The 23,520-nt window shown below is 41.1% G+C and overlaps 1 protein-coding gene across 2 annotated transcripts in view; it reads left to right on the forward strand.

The window, feature by feature from the left end:
* sema6a (sema domain, transmembrane domain (TM), and cytoplasmic domain, (semaphorin) 6A) overlaps positions 1–23,520 on the forward strand; it is a 103,124-nt gene that overhangs the window by 22,291 nt on the left and 57,313 nt on the right. For both annotated transcript variants that reach the window (XM_085425930.1, XM_085425931.1), the window contains exons 2-3: positions 21,924–22,074; positions 22,933–23,050. In XM_085425930.1, coding sequence (XP_085282056.1) covers positions 21,975–22,074; positions 22,933–23,050 — 218 coding nt within the window. In that variant the 5' untranslated portion in view covers positions 21,924–21,974. The remainder of the gene's footprint in view (positions 1–21,923; positions 22,075–22,932; positions 23,051–23,520) is intronic.

Here is a 23,520-nt window from a genome sequence, read left to right on the forward strand (position 1 = left end):
TGGAATGATGGCTGTTTACTTCTTACGAGTCCATTTTGATTAAATATCTCTACAACAAGAAGATCTGAGGGTTTACCAGTGGGAACCAACAGAAACTGTAATTTTGATGTTGTCGAAAAGCTGAAAAATTTGTTTTCGCTAACCGCCTGCCTGATGGTCTAGGCGACTGACCAACATTTGGCGTCCTTACAAACCCAATGCTCTTGCTACCACTGGGCTAGCAAGATCTGACTGATATGAACACTGAGTGAAACTGGCATACCCTGTGTTTGTGCTAATTTCACAGTTTCAAGGCACTGAAAAAGAAGAAGAAAAAAATCAAGACCCTTTTAGAAAATGTTTTTGAGAGGACTAGATGGTGCATCTTTATTGAACTTTAAGAGTTTTTTTTTCCACTAAAGCTACCAGTGGAATAAAACCAGATATAAGAATGATCACGGCTGTACAGGGAGACTTAGAGGAAATCATCAGAAGAAGTTACTAAAAGATATGGCAGACTCTGGTTGGACTGGTGCTGCCAGGAATGCTGGGAACACTCTATATATCTATGTGTGTGTGTGTGTTCATGGGTGTACATTTGAGTGCCAGGGCCTGGAGGAGGGAAGTCTCTTGCTGAGGTCATGCCATGTAAGCCTCTCCTCTGGGGCCCACCCTGCCTGGCAGCCACACACACACACTGGAGCTAGCTCCACACAGAGACTTGAGGAGACTCCGCGGCTTTGTGCTATGAATGGCTCTCTGTTGACTCTGTGTTTCCCTCATCATGATGGCCTCATTATGACGGACCTGAATTGTGTTGGCTTGGATGTGTGTGTACATGTGTGTTTTTGAGTAAACTGAAAAAAGGAGGAGAAAAATGAGAAGAAGATTGACAGATCCAGTGACACAAAGGCCTTGATGTGCGTTCATGTGCAGCATGTTCATTCAGTGTGTGCATCTGTGTGTGTGTGTGCTCAGGGGGTATTCACATTTACTAGAGTGCTGGAGTGTATCAACAGAATGTTTCTTCTCGGTGAATACTTTTGGTAGGATGTCTTTATATAGTGAAAGAACAGGACTCCTACAGTTTCAAGGAAAGCACTGAGGGGCTTATGTAATAATTCATTAAACTACATATGATACATCAAGTTTGCTTTCTATTGTTGCTCCTGTGCCTTGTGTTTCCCTTGACAGTCTACGCAGAGGATTCATGCATTATGCAGATCACACAGGGGGACTGGTTTGCTGTGAAAGGGGAGAAAGAAAAACACAACTCCATTGCGAATTATTACAATACATACACTCAACAACACTTATATTTCAAGAAAGAAAAGGCATGAGAAATGTAATAATTGGAGTGAAGTTCTTTTTACTTCTCCCTTGCCAAATGCAGTTTTTTATACAATAAAAAGACTTTGGTGGCAAGAGGGGATTTATTTGTATTTCCATGCCAGGCTTTTCAGTGCCAGTCTTTGTTTTCCTTTAAGTAAACAGGAGTATATCCCATGAGCAGTGCCCTCTCTTTTCTCACTTCTACTTTCAAAATCCCCCCTCGCCTCCGCCTTCTATAGCCTAGCACTTATCTCTTTACTCCCTTGTGTAGATTATTTGTAGTGCCTCATCTCCTTACCCCTGATCATTCTCCACACATTCATAAGAAACCCTTATATTTACACCCAAGTCTGCTCCTGCGTGCCCTGCTTTCTCCTCCCTCTTCTCTCAAGTCGCGTCATCCCCTGTGTACTCCCCTTTTTCTCATTGCACATTTGTGCTGCTCCCCATGGACAGAGCCCTCCCCATGGCCCTTCACCCAACCCAATTCACACATTGGTGGCATTGCAGTGGCATAATAACTTTTAATCGGCACAGTCTTCCCTGTGCACCCGGTGCTTTCATGATGGCCTTGGCTCCACTCCTGAAACAGGCATTTCTGATTGTCGCTCTGAGTGAGCATATGCCTGTCTCCTACTTGATTAAAAGAAAGCCTGTGCACATGATAAAGGAGTGTGAGGTGAGAAAGATGAAGACAGAAAGTGAGCAAAAGATGCTACAGGGCTAAAGTAGGGAAAGGAGAGGTAAACAAAGAGAAGGGGGACCATAATCTTACACAGAGTTTCAGAACGTGGGCGAGCCAGCAGTAGACGTCACCTTTGCTTTTAAAATAGTTAATCTGCTCCCAGAGGGACAATGACTGCTTTAAGTCCCCCTCCCTTCTCCCTCTCTCTTTTCTAAGTCCCTCCCCAGGGCTAAACCCCTCGGTGGCACATTGCACGGATTAGCTTGTGTTGTTGTTGCATCTCTTTAGCTCTAGTCTATAGCACCAGCTATAGATGCAAATACAGCAGTTAAACTTTTTAAACTGGCAAATCCACACACAGGAGTTTATAATTGTGGATAGAAGGGGCTGGCAATTTTGTAATCTGAAGGCGTATCGGGTGTTAATACACAGAGTAAAAAAAGACATGAACAGTAACTGGCTTTTTTCTTAATACGTAATGTTGCATTGCTTTTACACAACATCAATACTTCCGACTTGCCCTCACTACTTGTCTTGTTGTTGCACTTGAATGGAAAGCAAAAAGAAAACTGCTCTGTTGAAATGTGGATCTATCTCATATTTGTGAACACAGCCACCAGGGCACTTAGTTTTGCAAATAAAAGTATTTGGGTTCTTGCCCAGTGATGTGCTCTGGTTGTAATTTGTATGCCAATTTATTGAAACTGCTTCAGCCTCTGGTTTGAGGGGTAATTTTACCTTGAGCCTTTCTGAAAAATGAAAGGCAGATGGGGTTGGTTGAATTCTGATTCTTACCACAGAACAATACTACCATTACTGTAGCTGATAAACTGTAACATCACTGAGCATAATGAAATGACATGTCTCGAGATTATATCTGTATGCCCTCTAGATTATCTATTCCATTTGGATTAATACTGTGTACTAAATTCATTTTAATGTACACTTATAAAGTCAAATGTAATTAGAGAGAATGCAGCTCTGTGAGTCCTGTGGCCCTCATCCAACCCCTGTCCCCTAGAAATTACATTTATGTACTACTAATTTGTTTTTCCAATTATGGTTTGTTAGGCAAGGTAATTGTGGCCTGGATTATGTTACCTGCCAATGTTTTTCTTTTTTGTTCTAGGAACTATTACCTTTTTGTACTGAACATAAGCCATAAGGATGCGAGTGACGCAGGCTTTCTGTGTTGGAGTAAAAAATTAAGTGTAATTACTTCCTTTTGAATTTAGGTTGAAGGGCTTTATCACTTCCGGATAAAGAAACCTATCACCTTAGACCTCTGTCCTCCTTCACCTCATTCAGCCGACCTCGTCTGAGTCTTCTGTGCATGCTTGCGGTCTGCTCTGCTGCTGCAGCACGAGGGGATTAGCTGCCGCCGCTACCATTGGTCACCAAGGTAGCAACAGTGCCCTTAGCAATTCAGAAGGGCTATTTTGCTCCCCAGCCGCAGTTTGACAACACTTCACTTGTCAGTTTCGGTCTTTTGACAGATGTAGAAATGGTGTCAAAGGGCACGTGTCTGTGTTCTTTTGCAGACATGTCAGAAGCAGGCACACCTCTGTGTGCTTGTGATTGATTTTACAGTAATGGCTTGGATTCAACATGACAGAAGGATACAGACTTTGAGTCTCTTTTTACTTGCTTGTTGCTCTAACCCCCCCCCAGGAGAGGAACTCGTTTGAACAAGCTTTAATTAAAGGCAGCTGCTGGTCACACAATATTCTCACTTGCTTCAGCTGCAGATAACATTCGACACAAATCCCGCTTTCCTGTTTGCTTACTTAATTCCAATAATACGTGTGTCCTTCCGATTAAATATAGTTAAAAGTGGCGATATGAATCTGGACCTTCTTGTTAAATCTACCATCATACAACCACTAAAACACCTCATAAGCATCCATTGTAATTCCATCCTTACCTGTCAGTGTGGGATTTTAATTCATCACATTAATATGCCACGAGAGAATGAACCTCTACAGTATCATTTCACAGATGGCTTATCTTTGCAGGAGAAAAATGAAAATGAAAATGAAGTCTTCTGGACTGTCGCACTGAATTGGTTCGTCACAAACTAAAGGGACTACCAATTAACAACCCGAAAGAGAGAAACAAAGACAATAAACGATTTGACATGCAGTGTTAAATGTTATTTGCACATGCTAATGACTATTATTTATTCTGGTCAAAGTTTTCCTGTAAAATCGGACTTAGATCAGAAACAATGGGCAGTCCTGCCTGTAGTCAGCATTGTGTGATTACATTTTTGAATTTATAACCTGCAGTTACTTACTACATAAGATATGGGATTGGCTGATTGTGGGATTTATTTATTTATCTTTTATCAAAAAAATTCTAAAACTTTTACAAAAAAGTAGATTAAGAGAATGGATTGACACTAAAGGACTTATTTTACATAGTTTTAGCACTTAAAAATGGCTTAGAAAAAGAAGGAACTCAAATGTACACAGAAAAACAAGCCTGAAAAATTAGTCCAAGACAGGTATATCATTGTGTTTTATCGGGTTAAGTCCAAAAGTCTAATGCTAATTATCTCATTGTCATTGTACTAGCCTTGTTTTGCAGATTTAGTTTTAAAGTAACAATAGTAATCCGTAGATCCTCCTTTAACAATGAGACTAAATGTTGTGGAGGATCCGGACTGCAGCACTTAAGCTTTTAAGTTAATTACACAAAGACAAAGTTTGCATTTACACAAGCACACCATGGTGTGTTTTTTTTTTGTTTGTTTATTATTGTTTCAAAGACAAAAAAAAAAGAAGCCAATTTTAAAAGTCCCTGCACCTTTTTTTTTCTAAAATATTAGAAAGAAATACACAAAGTGCAGCTTTTCAACTGTTAAGGTTGTTAAAGTCTCTTCAAACGAGAAGTCCTCCAAATTCATTTCGGTTAAGAGTCTTAAGCCTCATTGTTTGACAAGACATCTCCTTTGCATTGTTTTCTGTTTAAAAATTGCATGTCAATGGAGTTAAGTGCACAAATGGTTAAATGGTTTAAGTTACCGGATGAGCAACTTGATCCTCTTATGTCTTTAGGGGTCCTGACTCTGTCAGTAAAGCACAGATTTCATTGTTGCAGCTAGCAGACTGTAAAGTGCTGTCTCTTAGGTTTTCTGTGTGATTGTGTGCATGTGAAGGTGTGTGAGCATGTGTGTGCATGTGCGTGGTGCTACAGCCGCTGTCCTTGGATTAGTGATGGTGGTGGTGCTGCTGGTGGTAATGGTTTGGACGGGATCATATCTGGTTGGATGAGAGGATTGGGTGGAGGGATGGATGTGAGGGAGGGGCAGGGTACTCCAGGGACTCATAGTAAGAAGACAAAAGAAAGGAAAGATGAGGAGAAAAAGTTGGTCTATCCTCCTCTTTGTTTCCCTCAAAGGCCGGTGTGACAGCAGCTGAGGCCTGCTTACTGCTTTTGCATTTCAGTTGAGTGGAAATCTGAACCCTGAGCAACCCCTGTCCCTCTCCTCCTCTATCTCTTTTTCCCTCTTGCTCCTTCATTTGGTGTCTCCAGTTCCATTAGGTTGATTTACGTTATTCAGACAAACTCATTAATCACGTTTTCCCCTGGATATAATCTGTTTGTCAATCTGAACCCTGGCGAGTAAGAGGGGAGTAAACCCCAAAAAAGGAGGAGTGACTGAGGTAAGCAAAGACGAGGTTGACAGATGGATAATGTTCCACAGGAGGGTCACTTGGACTAAATAACCAAACTGTGATTACGTTCATCTTTATATATATTTTGTCTGGGTGAGGAGAGCCAGGCTTGCGTTTATCTCAAGAGCCAGATGGACCAGAGTAAGATAGAGAAACATCAAGAGAGGACATGAGAGGTAAAGCCAGAGAGGCAAAGCCAAAAATGGGGGCAGAAATGGGAACGAAGAGGAAACCTGGAGACAGAGGGAGGGAGATGGAGGGGAGAGACATGTGAAGTCGAGGGAGGCTCCAGTCCCAGTCGATGATGATGAATTACTTTGACAGAGACAATCAGGATGAAATGTTAATGCGAGTGTGCTGGAGGATGCAGTCTCAGCCAGACTAAGTCCTCCTATGGGGAAATGAGATGGTTGGTTACAGCACAAACACACAAACACAGGCAGACATACTGAAATGCACACACATGCGCCCAGAGATACATACAATAATAGAACAAACCTCTGGAGAAATGGCAGTTATATTTGCTGGCCGCTAGTTTGTGTATGTACTGGCGATGTGCTAGAGTAAGCAATGAAATGTATGAAATGCCACCGCTCTCCTGACCTCTGTATACAAGTAGGTGTGCATATGTCTGGTTAATGTTTACTTCAGGAACCAAGGAGAGATTTTTATACAGTGTAACAGAGGCTGTGTGGGCCGCAGGGTGTGCTGTCACAAAACAACAGAAAACTTTAAAGCGTGAACACATCCTGCGCTCTCTGTTTCCGCTCACTTGCTTACTTTACAGTGACGGCTGATTCTCAGCAGCTCATTGTCAAAATACTTTCCTTTTTCAGATTTAAAAAAAAAAATCATGCAAAAAAGGCCTGGATCTATGAATGAGTCTGAACAGATCCCACTAACTATTGCACTGCTATGAAAGGGCATTCCTGGACTTCCGAGGAATAACCCCATTACACTATTAATCATCTGGTTGTTCATCATGATCAGTTTCCAGTTGAACATAATAACATAATTGGTAATTTCCCAAATTTTCCTTTGTTGCTACTATCATTTAAAAAAAAAAAGTGCAATCCACTGTTTAATGAGAAGTTACTGAACTAATTCCACTTCTATCACTCTGAACTTTCCCTTGTGCTAATTAGCAAATCTTGGCGTTACTATGATGGCCCTAACTGCCAAACCTTTACACTTTTTCCCCCTAAAGAGAGTCAAAACATCAGTCAGCTGCAATAACATATACTGCACAAATGAAGGTGTACAGGTATGGCACTGCGGGCGTAAATCAATGTCTTCTCGCTCTCAATCATTCATCTTTGATAAAGCATTGCTGCTCTTTTGTCTCTTTCAAACTTCAAAGTGTTTGAGACAAAGAAGGAGCCCCCCTCCGTATGATTCATCAAACTCCCATCATCCTCTGGATAAACAGCTATGATAGATATGTCTGCTTAACCAGACATTAAAAGAACCTTTTTTTCATCCCTTCTTTAGCACGCCTCGGCAACCGATCCCCAAACTTCTTCTTAAACTCTCCTGAACGTTTGAAACCATATAATTAAGAGGAACTGGTTTACCTGATTGTGCTGAGAGTTTGTTGTCTGGCAGTCAGTCAGGCAGACAGAGCTGTAGACAAAGATATCAGGCAGTGAGGGAAATAACTAGGTTTATTTTCAAGGTTTTGATTGAAAGGAAGCAGTAATCTTGGCATTAGCTTAGCATCACGGTGAGTGGGCTCGACTGGCTCAGGTTTCCCTCTGTGTGTCCCACGGTGTAAAAACCTGGGAACTGCAGGTAGGCGCACGCCCACCATCCGACCAACTGACTGTAACACAACACCTGCAAGGGCAAGCACATAACCACGTCTCAAAAACACTCACAACCCTCCATCACTGCAGCCTCTCTCTGCGGTGTCTTCACACTCCATCCTTCATCATCACTCAGATTGAGCACAATAGTTCAGGGCTGAGGTTTACTCTGGCTCTCCTCACTTTTATTTTCTCCCGTACTGCCCTTTATGCTGGCAGGGTGTCGTAAATGCACATCTTTAGAAGTTGCCTGAGTGGGGTAACGCAAGAGGTTCGAAGGTTGCAGATGAAAGGCAAAAGATTCGGTCGAGGGTTTTAGCAGAAGGTTCACGTGTTTGAGGTTTCCTTCTAAACTCTTTGGTGGCGGATTTAAAAGCAAGTTTTAACCCCTCCTACTTCCCATCCAAAAAAAATAAAAAAAGTAATCAGGATTTGTAGGCGTGAAATGGTAGGCTGTTGAAGCTTTTATCACTTGAGAGGAACAACACTTGGTGAATTATGGTGTGAAAAGGAGAAAATAGCTAGAATGGAGAGAAAGAGTAATTGTATCTTCCACCTTCCACGTAATTATGCGTAAACAGGCTTTCTTCTAGTTTAATGTGCACTTGTTTTCTGCAAATTATACTTAGCTTTTCTTTGTGTGACTCTTAAATAAATCTATCTTTTATTCTTGATCACACATATTTTTTCTGTATTGTTAGGGAATAGACAAAAGTATCTAGTGATTGTGATCCTAACACCCAGATACGGTGGCCTTTTTTTGGATCCAAGAACAAATGCATTAGACACTCCAAACATAGCGTGGTATGGTTTCATAGAAAGTCTCTAGCGTTGTCTGGCCTGGTTCACCTCAGCTCCCACAAGGGAAATATACAGGCATGATGTATGGCCCGAGCCACTGAATTAATGCAACATTTCCATTAGAAAAATTGCTTGACACGGCCGATATAAGAAGTTAGTGATCACAAAGAGGCTCTGACATAGCATGGAAAATTACTTATTGGAGAACCGTCATCTGCACTTTGCTGAAATTTGTGATGGAAGGCAGAGACAGGGAATGCAATATATGTGATCCTGTGCACGGGCTGCATCTCCTAATCGCTCATGCAATACTTAAAATTACACTTCGGCGCAAATGTAAATTGTGTTCTGATGCTTACAAAAACAGAAAGGAGGTGATTCAGATTTAATTTGACACTTTTTAAATACGAATTAGATATGATTTTGAAGTCTGAAGTACAACCAGACAACCAGTGCTCAGTGTAATGGTACACTGTAATTATTGCATGATTACTGTGCATATGAAATCTCGTGATGTGAGTCTTGGTTCCAGCAGCTTTATAAAAACACCATTGTACAGTACGTCTTAGCTCTGTGCGTCTGAATTGCAGCTTTTCTTTTAAAACCTCTTCATTGTCAAGTATGGAACCCAAAGGTGGCTGTACTGCGTGTGTTCATCTGTTTCGAAATTACCTCACAAAAGAAAGCAGCATGTATTCTTACTTCCATTACAATATGTACTTTTTCACTTCTAAACCAGTCAGGCATTTAGAGCGCCACACAAACTTTCATTACGATTATGCAACAATCGGAACATTGGGAGGATTGTATTTCTTCTCCCTGAGCTGATCACATAACATTTTTAACTAGATTCACTCTCATCCTAGGGCTTTCCTTATATCCTGCTGCCTAAATGAACTTGCAGAGCTGCGCGGCGTCTCCTCGGCATTGATTTTGTGGTCTCATTATAAAGAATGCACCTCTCTTGTGGCACCAGTATCCATACAGCTCATTACATAATGCTGGCATTCAGTGTTTATTAACTTTTGCTTCAGCGCCTGCCATGCGAATGCTCTCAGTTTTAGGATGTGTTTGCCAGTAAAAAAACGGATCCACAGATCATGTGGTAAGAGGTTAATTCTTACCTGTTATTTGAGACCCCAAATATACTACATGCACCGAAACCTAAAACATACCTCGAGTTTACTGTGGTTTTGTAATAATCCACCCTCATGGATGCTAGGGCTGTCATACTGAAAAAAAAGAAAATTGGTGGATATTACAATAATGTATTATTGTAGGGTGTTTATCTTACAATATAAAGCACCTAGAGGCCACTTTTGTGATTTGGTGCTTGAACTGACTTAAATATTCGTTAGCAACAGTGTCAACTCCTCTCCCTCCCCTCACTCTAGCAGCTGAACACATGAACTGTATGAGGAAATTTGAGAGGTCAGTAAAGCCCCCCATTTAACAACTCTGAAATTATTATAAATGTTAACCTGGCACCTTAATGTTTTAACTATTAGCAATTACCTGATAGCTAAAATGGCTAATAATGTAACATTAAGGTGAGAGGTTCCCATCTGTAAATGTATTGGATGGTGTTAATTAAATGAGATATCAGGAGAATTTGTGTCTCAAAGGTCTTTCTTAAAGCCCCAGATTTCAGCTGAGTTCTGTCTACCAGCAAGTAGACAGAGATAGCGATAACCTGCCTAACCAACTCTATTTGAGACACAGTGTCAGCAGTGAGTCACCAGAAGCACACCAACACCTCAGACAACACAAATTTTTTTTTCACCCAGAAAATTATATTGAGTATTTTCCTGTGTATTTATATTGAGTTTGAAATTCTAGTATTGTAGGAACCTTAATGCATGCACAAACTTAAAGATGCTTTTTAAAAAGTTTTTTGCAGACTTGCAACTCATTACTAGTTTGGGCGTGGCTTTATGAATAAAAATAAATGTTATTTATGCTTTACTTTATAAGACTAGAAATAAAAAACAAACATATTTGTTCACATTTTATATTTTACATTAAAAATGTTACATTACCACGGGCTACCACTGAGTCATGGCTTGCCTTTGGACAAGCTTGCGTTTATCTTGTTATGAAACGTGTCTTACGTCTAGCTACAGTAGCATGTGCAGCGTGGGCATAGTGACACACTAATTACACTGATCGGCCTGGCTCTCATCAGGTTTACAGGCATAGACAGTGGTTTGTAAAGGATTACTAGGTTATATCACTTCCCTTGTGTTTCATTTAAGGCATTTTGTCTTCCTTTGCATAAATGTACTCATTTATCCATATCCTGTTCTCCTGCAGGGTACATTATTGGCAGTTAAGCCAAAATAGCATTCAAAAGTCTTCCCTTTGTCAGAGTTGGTAACTGTACTTGTTATATTGTGTTAGCTCATCCTTTGACAAACAGTAATAACAATCTCCGCTGCAGACTGACAACATTCAGAACTATTTGCAGGTGTTCTGTGTTGTGTAACAGATTTAATTTCCATACATTTTGTTTTGGACACTGGTGGGATGTCTCAGTGATCTGCCTGCTGGAGCATTGTCATTTCGTTCATTAGTACAGAGCTGGATGTGAGCTGCATCACTCCTACAATATGGTCTGCGGAGATAACAATTCAGACAGATTCATTCTGTACATTGGCAATACAACAGCTACTGTGGTACAATGCGTTGTCAGTAAGTGACTGCGGCCTCGTGCTGCGGCAGGATTGAATGTCCTGGTTTATCACAGATGATTCATATTGCTATTGGATATGATGCACTAACACAAAACAAGATACTCTGTTATCAGTATCACAATATCACGGGCTAACACAGACCATAATTGTGTTTAGTTTATTCCATTCTCCATTATAAATATATGTTTCCTGTCATAAAAGAGCGAGCATCTGTGGGAGGAGTTTTTATTCTATTTTGAAGATGGATTTGGGGTTTGGTTGCGGGGTGTGCAGGGAAGTGATAGAGAAAACGTAAGGTATACAGACACTGACTGAAAATGTCTGAGACAGATAATTAGAAAAGGACTGAGAATGTGTACTCGCGGTGTGCTTTTCTCTTCCCGATCCGTGGCCACCTTAATAGAGATTAGGATCATGCTCAGTCAGATCTGATAGGCCTGTTGCTGTGGAACGGAAGGCCAGCCAGTCAGTTATCAGCGAGGACACAGACTCAGTCACTTAGCATAATGGAACCTGCATCAAATGAACTGGAAGCTCAACGAGAAAAATGTCATTAACAGAGCTGAAATGATTTTGTGTGATGGTAAAATCAGCAAATTAAATCAAGGTGCATTTGCAGGCTTTATGACAGAAACAGATGCACATAACGTGTTATCCAGCAGCCTCATTTACAAGGTTACATGGCATTTATACAGCATGTGCTTCTTTCTTTGGACCCATTACTTATGATATGTGTACGTTGATGTTCCAGTGTTAGCAGCACAGGGTTGTGAATTCTTGCAATAGCCTAAAAACAACTTCGGATTGATTGTCAAAAAAACACTTGAACATGCTGTAAAGTGTGCTGAATGGAAATATATAGTGATGACTGCATTAGGTACACAATGAGGCACTGACAGAGACTGTATCACACCTCGTAAAACTCTGAAGCACACCTATTATGAAGAAGCAGGAGGCTGCGAGATGTGAAAACTGCACCAGATGGATAGAACAACAGAAAATCATAACACCTCTTATTCAGTCCCTGCAGGCCACCCTCTTATATCCTGTGTCTGCTTTTCTCATTTAGTTGCAAGCAGAGGGAAAGAATGCAACAAAAACAGCTGCATAGGTTGACCGTTAAAGCATGTGCCAATCTAAAACAACGACACAAAAGGCCACAAGAATTATGAATTTATATGTGGTATATTCTTTGTCTTTTTCTGGTTAGTCACAGATATGTGTGATGCAGGATTTTTAGATTTTTTACATACATGTCATATTGATTACAACTTTGTTTATTTAGTCAAGGTCCAGAAAGGAGAAAAGAAATGGAATTTCTTTCCTCCACATCTCCTTGAGCCTTTTATAACCATAGTAAAAACCATTTAGCGAGCCGTCGTTGAATATTGACTCTGAGACTTTTCTCATTTACAGCCCAGGCCTGTCGAGGAAAAGGGTTTGCAACTATCCAGCTCTTGGGCCAGAATACAGCTATTGTTTTATTGATTGCTCATCCTCTTTTATTTGTGGGGGAAAAAATACTCCGGGGACACAATGTCCCTCAGCTTCTTCTCCTATGCTTCTCTAAATGCCCACACTAATTTCTGCTGTGACTCAGAAAACTTATGCATGGATTGCTGCAAGTTTATCCTGCTTTCCCCTCTTCCTCCTAGTGAACTTTTTTTCTGCTTGTAGAAATTACATAAAAAATCATTTTAGGGCTCATGCATTTTGGATTTGGAAGTACCGCAGAAATGGATTTTTCTGTTATGCTTCTCCCTGCTGATGGCTCAGCTGATGTTTACTAAAGACAAGAGTCTGAGTTTCATTTAGTTCTTCCTGTATTGGGCACACATTTCTAAATATGTTGTCATATGTTTCCAACCCCAGGCACCCTAATTTAAAGCATTACTTGACTCACTAACCTTACAGACTTGAGGTCCCAGGTCTGTTTTATGACTAAGCATAGCATGAAAGGGTGCAGCAGTGCCTGAAGGCACCCTCCAGTTGGCCTTCATGAAGTGAGTTTCTAAGTAAAATGCGCATTATGCCGTGTGACAGTTTCAACACCCCAATCGCTGCTCCACAGGGCACCACTTCACTCATTCCAGCATCTGTCTCCATAGAGTTAATGCGGCATTTAGCTCAGTGGCATTCTGACTCTTTTTTTTTTTTAAAAACATACATATCTTCCCTCAGTCTCAGTTGGTATCGCTTGGCTGCTTTTGCTCTTTTGACAAGGTTTTAACTTAACAGCACAGACAGCTGATCTTTACTCAAAATGACCAACTATGTGTATTGACAAAAAAATGACCTGATGTTACAAGACATATTAAGAGTAAAGGGACAGGCAATATTAAGAAACTGAGATAGAAGAGTTTCAGACCAAAGAGATAATTGGATCAAAAGAGACAGAGAAGGCCATGTGCTACCAAGCATGTCCTTATCAGCAGCAATTTTGTCTGCTTTGCCCACACAGCTCTGTATCAGCTGCTTGCAGAGTGATTAGGGTGCCCTGCTAATATCGTCACAACCAATGATTGACAGGGCTGGAAAAAGCTCTGATATTTAAACGTGTAACCTCCTGTTTTTTGAGAGGGGGGGGGGGGGGGGGGGGGGATCTCTTAAGCAGCCGTTGTTTGTGTGATGTGCGTTGGGCTTTGTGTTGGGGTGTGTGTGGTTGAATGTGTGTCACTGAGTGGGTCTTGTTTTGATTCATAAATGCCTTTTTCAGACGAAGCAAAGGAAAGGAGCAACCTACATCCCACATTCACCTTTTTCTTCTCTGCTGCTGTTCTCAGGGAGATTTGGAAATATAATTAGTAGAAAGAGAGATTCGAGAAAAGGAGGAATGATTTTAATAAGGGAAAAAATGTTTTCATTATGCCTGAGAGAGGTAGTGAGGCAACATTTTGGGCAACTTGTTATGTGGGCCTGACAAAGAGCAATAAATCAAGACTTAGAACAAGAGTCTTTCTGACACTGGGTTAAGACGCTGCAGGTTAGGTGCTAAATGCTGAACATGTTCACATGCTAAGGTGGAAAAGTTTATCTGGCATCTACCAGATATATTAATTAATATTATATATATTATAAGCATCCTAACATTTGCTATTGTGCATACAAAGCAAATTATAGGCTGTTTTCAGAAATTGCTAACGCAGAAAAATGTAAAAATTTGTAATAAAAAACTAAATGGTCACCAGATTATAGCTAGTCATTATCCAGTGCATTTTGGCAAAAGCCAGCCCTCATTTGCACTGAGCATGGACTGTTAACTTGCATGCAATCAAAGCCTGCTGTGACTTGACTGATCAGTAGGGCATGGACTGCAGTGTACTTGCACTTTTCTAGTCTTGCTGATCACTCAAAGACTACAAGCTACATTCATTCGGCGCTTTATTCTGCACACTCTATCGGCCTTGGAATCATTCACCAGGTACCTTGTTGCTGTGAGGTGACAGTGCTAACTACTGCAGCACCATGCTGCCAAAAAATGAACTAAGAAAAGAAAACAGATTTTTTTCCCACCCAAAACCTGTTGATTCCACTAAAAACAAAAGAATTTAGCATTATTTCAAACACAATACATACAGTTTTTTAAATGGCAAAATAAGTTTGCATTGCAACTGCTCAGTATTATGGTGGATTCACTAACTGCCTGACCAGTTCTGCCATTGCTAGAGCCATGCCCTCTTAGCAGCACAGTAACATGTCAGCAGTAAAATGCACGCTATTTCCCTTTATCATTTGTTTCTAGCATTTAAACTAACTCTACCTCTGTCTAATATATTTGTCTTGAGGGTTAAACATTTATCTGTTAGAGGTTTTCCAGGGTAAATTTGGAAGCTCATCTCTGGCCCAGCAGCCCAACAAGTTCCTGACCTACTTTCACAAACACTGTAGAGTGGTAGTTATCTCTTCTCATCTTTCTCCTCTGCTGATTTGTGCTGGTGGCGAGGTTGGTGTGATGTCAGTTTACTTTGGATCATTCTCAGACAGTGAACACGCATTAACCTTCCCTCCTTTTCCCCTCCCTGCTTTGCTATCTTTTCTTTTCCTTTCCTCGTGTCTCTTTTAGGTTTAACTTTTTTCTTTTAATCCTCATTTCTATATCTATGGTAATTTGCTACGAAGAGTGTCCTGAAAACGTCCTGGAAAAGGATATCCATTGCTTCACAACAGATAATTGTTTTTAATGATTAAGAATCACAGAGGCATGTCGAGGCCTAATAGCTGTTAGATCACAGAGGCAGTGTTATAAAGATAGGCACTTATCACCAGTCTCTGAATATCTTTGTTTCAAGTTGGCACTTTGCCTCTCTATTCCCATGCTGTTCTCCTGTCTCTCTTTTCCCCCTTTTTTCCCCCTCTCTTCGTCTTTTTGAGTCGTCTTTGGCTGTCCTCCAGAATCAATCCGTCACCTCTTTAAAGGGAGACGTTCTCGGATTTTGGCTTCTGTTTCCATAAAGAGCCTAAAGCGACAGGGTGCTTCATTCATGTCCACTTCATTGTCTTTTAATAATCAAACCATGATGGATTACCACCATACAGATATTCGTTTCAAAGCAGCATCTGAGGGATGAAAAACGAAGGAGGAACAGGAAAACACCAGTATGCTTTTTGATAGCTCAAGGATTGTTGTAGGAGTATGCATGCTAGTGTGTGTCTGTCTGTGTGTGTTTATATTGGATGCTAGTTTGGCTCTTGGTCTCAGAAAGACAGACAAGTTCCTCCTTCTCACTCTCTTTCCATTCGCTCTTCTTATCATGGCCTCTTGGGTTCAGGCAGACAGCTCCTCCTGTCTTTTCTCTCTGATTATCAGGCCAGGACTGACAAGGTAAACACCTGGCAAGGTATCCTCCCCATTTGGGAGCCCTAGGTGGTTGGATGTGTTCCATTTTTTTTATTCCCATATGGTGGATCAATGCATTGCTCTCACCTGTCTGTCTTTTCAACCTTCTCTACCTGGTCCGATTCTCATCTGCTTTCATACTTCACCTCCAAACAGCATTTCTTCCAGCAGGCCTGTGAACAGGTGACATAGTGGATAGTAGTGGCATCTCGGTTGGGGTTTAGCAATATGATATTTTTGTGGCTGTGTTGTAAAAGCGTCTGGTTTTAGTGCGGTCTGGTGATGTGATTTGTGCTGTGTTAACACGCGTGTGTAAAGCCTGTTTCTTCTCTTTAACGCTGGGAGATTGTCACACAACAGAAACTTCTGAAGTTTTTGGAATTACCCTGCTGTCACTCATTCGCCTTTAAAATCACTTTAGCTTTCATTGGGTTCCAGCAACTCTGAAAAGCAACAACCATACAAGGTACTACTTACTCTCAGACATACTTTTTTTTTTTTTTTTTTTTTTACTGGTTTTACTAATGTTTGAACCCTTGCTTTATCTCTTGTTTGGAGGTATTTTGTCAGTTCTGATTCCATTTGTCCAGGTTTTGATCCCTCTCTTTTTACTTTTCTGCCTCTACCCAAGCACACTGCAGGTGACTCAAATCACAGAAACACAAAATGACTTTTAAAAAAAACACACACACACATAATAGTTTCTCTTCTTCACAGAACATGTGTCAACAATTTTCTTTGGAACTATTTCTTCAGGAGTAGTTCCAAAAGGACTACACGTAATTAGGCCAACACTTTCATTACTACTGAAAATTCACAAAAGAGATAAAACGAATACTAATGTGGCCTCCATTATGTATATTGTGAAATTCCAATTACAGATACAAATGGCTGCAACTGCTGTAAATGTGGTGACTGACCATAATTACAGACACGTACCAGCACATTGCCAGTAAGCTACCCTTCTCTTTGGCATTCCTGTCATCTGTAAAACCTTCAAAACCAATCTGTGGACATTACCCAGATTGCCAAATATAAACACAAGCAGACTGTGCTCGTATCAAAGCTGTCAGACAGCATTTACCAGAAGCTGTTACTTTAAAACCTTTATATGGAACACGTCCTCCATTCCTTGAGATGATCAAAAAGCCAATTGCAAAAACAAATGTCTCTTATACTCTGTAATGACAATGAGATGTTTGAAAATATCATCATCTCTGCTGTGCAATTTGTCTGATGAGAGAACATTAGGCACACCCACACAAGAGGTCTGTTCTGTAAAGCTGTGCCTTGTAAATCCACCTATACGTAGCAGCAATCCAAAGGCAAGGTCTCAAGTACAGACTGATGGCCGTGAAGTGAAGTTAAGTGCGAACGATCAAACACAAATACATGAGTATCCACAGGAGTGTGCAGCAATTGCAGCAAAGCTGTCATAAATAAACTCCTATCTGATCATACAGCGCTACAGTTACACTTGGTTAACGCTAACACACAGTTTGGGTCAAAATGTAGGAAACAAAAATAAAAAGCTGCCTTTTGTGTTAAATTCTGCTTTTTGTGGACCCGTCCACCCACCCAGACAGCTTCCCTCTTCAGGCTGTATGGCTTTGTACCAATTTCACATCACACTCTTCTGATAGACAATCCTCCTATATGGCTTTGTCTCTCAACAAAATTGTTGTTTTTTAGCTAACAGACTGTCGCTGCTGTTTCTCTTGGGCTACCAGCAAATTCAGAAGCATCAGTCTTTCATCAGCCGGTCTCCTCCACATGTAATTGAATGGCAGTCTCTCACTCCACTGCAATTAGCAAAGTGGGGACTTCAGAAGATGAACATTTGGGACCTTGTCAAGGCTAACTAGGTGTGTAGGTGTGTGATTGTGTGCTTTACGTTTGTTTGTAGATTTAACGAGACCGACAAACAAACCTATAGCTAAATGTTGCCCAACATTTCCTTCCCGTTCATCACCTAAAGCGCACTCTGGCTGACCTTGTCTTTATAATAAATGTGTGTTATTGTGTTCATGTTTAAGCTCCAAGCAACCATAGTTAACATGTTGATGCAACAGCAGCAATAACATAATTAGGCAGCTAATTTGTTTATTGTTAAAGGTAATGCAGCTTGGGTCAGCTGCCCCCACGGGTAGCTGCCTGCATCTGTGATTGTTTGTCTTCTTCGAGATGTATGCGTTTGCTTATTGCTTTATCACTGGGATTTATGTGTGTTTTTTCAGGCTCTCTGCTTCTAGTTTTGCGCACCACAAGGCAACTGAGCGTGAATGTGCCCGCATGCACATGTGTGTTATTCATAAGATGATGTGGTACGGCGAGGGATTCTGGGGGGTCCTTGTGTTTTTATTACCTGCTGGCGGCCTCCTGCCAACATCCAGCTTGATTAACTCCACCCCCTCTCTCGCGCGCACACACAAAGTGCTACTTTATCACTACAAGTCTGCAGGAGTTGTAAAGGAGCAGCAGCTAAGGTTCTCAAAATGTTATTAGCTATTAAAAGCCTGAGTAGGAGACAAAGGGATCCACTGTTCCACTTTATTTCTTACGACACTTTGTCAACGAGAGCTTTTACAAAAGAGGAAATCCACACGCTCCCACCTGTGCGATTCAGATGTTTGCTAGCAGGTAATTTATTACCAAAGCTTGAATTGCGGGATGTTCTCGGTTTGCGCGCGTCTTTACAGATGTCTACAGTACTTTATAAAGGTAACATTTTAAATAAGAGTCTAAGGCACACACGGTAACACTCTCACACAAGGAAGCAATTTGCTCTTCCATAGAACGAGTGTAATTTGGTAAAGACAGACTGTGTCCCGCTGCCTCCTGTTACTCATGTGTGGCAGCTGGTAATGAAAGGGCCACTGGAAGTCTTAGGGGTTTCACTTAAGCCATTTTGTGCTCAATTTATTTTGTGTATCAGAGTAGGCAGTGTGAGATGGTTTGTCTAACAGTTTTTTACAACCCACTGATATAGATGGACGATGCGCCTCTCCTTAGGCGTCCACTGATTAAAAGAAATGTCTACCATATGATTAATCTCTTGATGTTTAAAAAAAAATACAAGTACAGGATCTACGTGGAAGAAACAGGTATTTCCGACATAATTAGGTCCTATCTAAAAATACAATTATAGTTATTCCTCCTTACTGTACAGCGCTCACATCTTGATTTCATGGTCAGTGCAGCCTCCATCCATCATCCATTGAGTTAGGTCCCTATAGGGTAACCCCTCTGTCTTATGCCACTTTCTGCTCATCAATCAGTCAATTACTGGAGGAGTTCAGGGTCAAAACTCAGGCCACACATACATTTAAGCCCTCTAAAGTAGTTCATTGTACTGTGTAGAAAAAGCCCATTTTTATTTACAATTTGTATAAAGTCGCAGTGTGCAGTGCAAGCTCAGCTCAGTCAGCCTGTACTGTATGATGAAGGAAAGCTGCAGGAAAAATCAGTTTTTGTATTTTTTTCCCTTCATAAAATATAGTAGTACATAAAAAAACGAGTGTAAGGATAAGAGGACTAGACCAGGGAGTGAGAAAGGAGGGAGGGGAATGGAGCGGCTTGTGAGATCAAGGTCGTATCCAGGCTTTAGTATTGGTATTCTCCTCAGTGTTAAAATGATTCTACCAGTGAATAGTGTTTTCATTCCTCTCCTGAATGAGATTCACAGGAGCATGGAGAGAGAAAGGGGGAACAGGAGATGGAGAGAGAGCGAGAGAGAGAGACATGACAAAGAAAAGAGAAAGCTACCCCTTCCCTCTCCCTCTTTTTCTTTCCCCTTCCTCCCTACAGTTTGTGCTCCCCTTGGACATACAATAGCAAATGAAAATACAGCGTGGGATAAACAACTTTTATCAGACTGGAGCAAATGAAATCGACTATTTTATTCAATTCTTCATCCCTGAAGCATCCCTTACTCCATTTACCCAGCAACCTCACCCCTGCAGTTTCATCAGAGAAAAAAAAAAGAAGGTGCTTTATGCAAATCAAATGCTTTATTCTTGATTAGATTACAGACGCAATAATTGTCTTGGATGATTTATGGTTGTAATTGGTTGCCACAAACTGCTGCAACAAAAGCTCAGTTGCCATGGTTTGTGCTATGAAGACATTACATCAACAGATTTTAGGGTATCTCCTATAAAATCCACTTCTGCAGGCACATATAAGTTACATTAGAAAAATTAACTTGCTGAGCATGTGGAGTTTTCTAGGTTTTTTATTACTTAAGTTAAATGATGATGTCCACAGTTGCACTTTTCCCCCACCACAGACCATATAAAAGATGGACAAGGTTTAAAGGTCTGAAAATGAAAGTTTCTTAAATTTCCATGTGTTTAATGACCAGCAGGGGCCACTTCTCTGGTTGCAAAAAGACTTTTGGTTGTATAGACGTCTATGGGAAAAGGGCTACGGCTCCTGTGCTTTATGACCTCAGTAAATGCTTTATGGGCTAAATGACTAATTTCAGGTCATACTGAATAGAACATGAAGGCTTTTCTATAAATTATGGTAAGTCTAAGAGTCAGGAAAGAGAATTATCCAGGATATGTTAATTAGCTACTGACTTGTGCTTGACAAGTTGTTAGCCTAGTCCCAGTCCCTTATCTGTCATAGCGCCAGAAATGATTGCTGCAAAAAAGGCCTCGCTAACCAGTGGGTGATGTAACTATGGTTATGTTCACTTTTTGTATAGTGTCTTTGGTTTTTGCACATGAGGGATCTCCCTTCACCTCAGCTTTGGAAGATCAATGGCCAAGCTACGAGACCTGGAGTGGTTAATTAATTTTCCCAAGGGGCCACAAGAAAAACTGGGGTTATTGTGGAGGGCCTCAGCAAGAAGCTTATAAAGAGATAAAATTAATAATGAGCCGAACTGTGTTCCTTTTAGGGTTGTGGCCCTCCACAACAGTCCCAGTTTCTCATGTGGCCCCATGGTGAATTGAATTGCTCACTCCTGTATTAGACAGTGCCACAATAGATGATTAAAATTGACTCTCCCTCTCCTACAGCCTCCTACATCATGCAAACACTAAGCTGAACCTGATTGGTTGAAAGCCTCATGGTGGCTGTCTTCTCATGGATTATAAAATGTAACCAACATGGTGGATCTTTGACAAAATTTTGAGTCTGGCAAAATTGTTTTTGAAAACACTGGAAAGAAATGAGGAGAGTTGAGAATCAACTTTCATTTTACATCGACAATGGATGGATAAAAAGTTTGGGGGGAGTTTCCAGAGTCATACTATACATCCCTAACTTGCATAAAGGAGGAACAAATGACTCGACAGCCCATCGTTTGAAACCCAGCACAACCCTATCAGCATGCATTGCTCGGCTGGAATAGAATGGTGAAGCATGGAAATGATGAATCCTGTGAACAGATACCACGTGTGGAGACCAAATGCAAAAATAAAAAAGATGAATAGGAAATAATGGAAACAGTTCTCCAACCAGAGCAGTGCTGAAAATGAAATATTTAATAGCCAGACTTGTAATTGAGTCCGTAGAAGTCATCAACCTGTAGGAGTTAGGACATGGGATTGCTACCTTTGTAAGAGACAAGTGGCAAATTAGGTGCCTGCCATTCCTTTCCATTATCAGGTGCTGCTGATACTTCTCAGCAGGCTAATCTCACCGAGAGCTCTTACACTTCACTAAGACCCTGTCACAGACAGAGTCAGTGAGAGAGAGAGAGAGGCACAGAGATCTTCTCTGCTTGACATCGATCTGTGACGCATATCACCACCCCTAATCCAATTAATTTTGTTTTGCTTCCATCGTGGCTTACTTGAGTCATCAAAATTGCATACACAAATACATCTCTGGCACACTGCATTGGGCCATACAAAATGCACAAACAGCTAAATCTGGTAGAGTGAAAATTCTTTGGGTAATTCCTTTCTGTTTCTGCCTGTGATCGAGTCTCCAGCCTTCCTCATTACTTTGTTTCATGCAGAACCCAAGAAGCCTGAATTTATGAAAGAGTTAATTGAAAACACTGTTTGACAAACTCCTTTTTTCCCTCCTTTCTTCCCCTTCTGTCATCCCTCTCCACCTCCTCCTTGTCCACCACTTCTGCCTCTCTTTGTACAGGCTGAGGCAAATCTCTAGTAGAGGACCAGCAGCAGCAGTGTTGGTGCGACCATGAGGTCAGAGGCCTTGTTACTCTACTTCACACTACTGCAAATAGCCGGGGCGGGCTTCCCCGAAGACAGTGAGCCTATTAGCATCTCACACGGCAACTGTAAGTATATCCTTTTTCTTGCTTCTCTTCACTTTCTTTATGTCTTTCTTTCGTTCTCTGCTTGAGCACCGTCCCTTCTCTCATTACAAGTCCTCCCTCGCTCTCTGCGTGCACTCTTTTCCCTTTCCTCTTTGTTTTGTACTTCGCAAATCCCCTTCTCGATATCTGTGTCACTTGTTCTATCCTTTTTCACTCGTCCACATCCCTCTCAACACTTCTTTCCTCAGCAACCCCCACCATCCCCTACACTCAACGCATTCTGAAGGCATGGAGTGTAATTTGGCGCCCAAGGATAGCCCCTCTACACACACAAAAACGAAAGACTTAAGGCAGAATTTGAAATGGAGCCCACCCTACATCAAAGGATAATCCGCTATTTTTCTGTTGGGCTCCTAATGCTGTGTGTGATAGTGTAAATGCTGTGGCAGGCTATAAAGATATGGTCATTGTTTCTGCTGATTCTCTATGTGTCTCTCCCTGTCCTGTCCTGCTGTGCTCACTTTGGGCTTAACGCTGTCCGAGGGAACTGAAACGCAGGCCAGAAAGCCTCACATAGACCTGCGCTCCTCTATCACAGTGTTTATTCAAACTAAGCGCTTTCATCCAAAGCCACTAACAATAGAACGATTGCATGGTACAGTGCAGCATATTTTTAGCCTACAATTTATGGTTACACGAGAGCCTCAGCTGACAATTGCGGTGGCGTTTTCTTATCCAGCAAAGACACATAGGTTGACATTTGACCCCAAACTCCTGGGACGTATGACAAAAGCTTTGAAAGCCAAATTACAAAATCCCTCACACGAGCTACAATAAGTGGGCACACACAGGGATTAATTTTTGTCCTCCTTCTTGCAGACACAAAGCAGTATCCAGCATTTGTAGGCCACAAACCTGGAAGGAACAACACGCAGCGGCACAAACTGGACATTCAGCTCATCATGATTATGAACAGGACATTATACATCGCTGCCAGGTGGGTGATTGTACCTCAATTTGTGCAGTTTTAGAGAGACAGGCATTAATTCTGCTTTCATTTATGGAATAATTACAAGGAATAAATTCAGGCCATTGTAAGTTAAGCATCTTCAGGATTATTTTATTCTTTATGACCTAATACTAATTACAGTTGCTTTGTGAACTCCTGTTTTAGCTCAATAAATGTAAAACCCTCACATTTTGAACCATCAAGCTGAACTTCAGGGGCCTGCTGCGCTGGTTTCTTTTAAAGTTTTGGTTAATCAGGAGGGAATAATTCAGAGCAAAATGCTGAGACCTGAAATCACTTAGCAGTCTGGACTTTTTCCCTTCATTACCTCTTTGTTGTTTTCTATTTTCAGCTCACCGTCTGCCAAATCCCTCTTTACCTTGTACGATGTCCCTATAGACTTGTGCCCTGCTTTTTTAAAAAAAAAACCCCATCCAAGCACACAAACACAGAGATAA

This window comes from Rhamphochromis longiceps, linkage group LG12, assembly GCF_057381845.1.
Source record: "Rhamphochromis longiceps isolate RC_006_pf linkage group LG12, R_longiceps_female_GT1.1, whole genome shotgun sequence".
NCBI lineage: Eukaryota > Metazoa > Chordata > Actinopteri > Cichliformes > Cichlidae > Rhamphochromis > Rhamphochromis longiceps.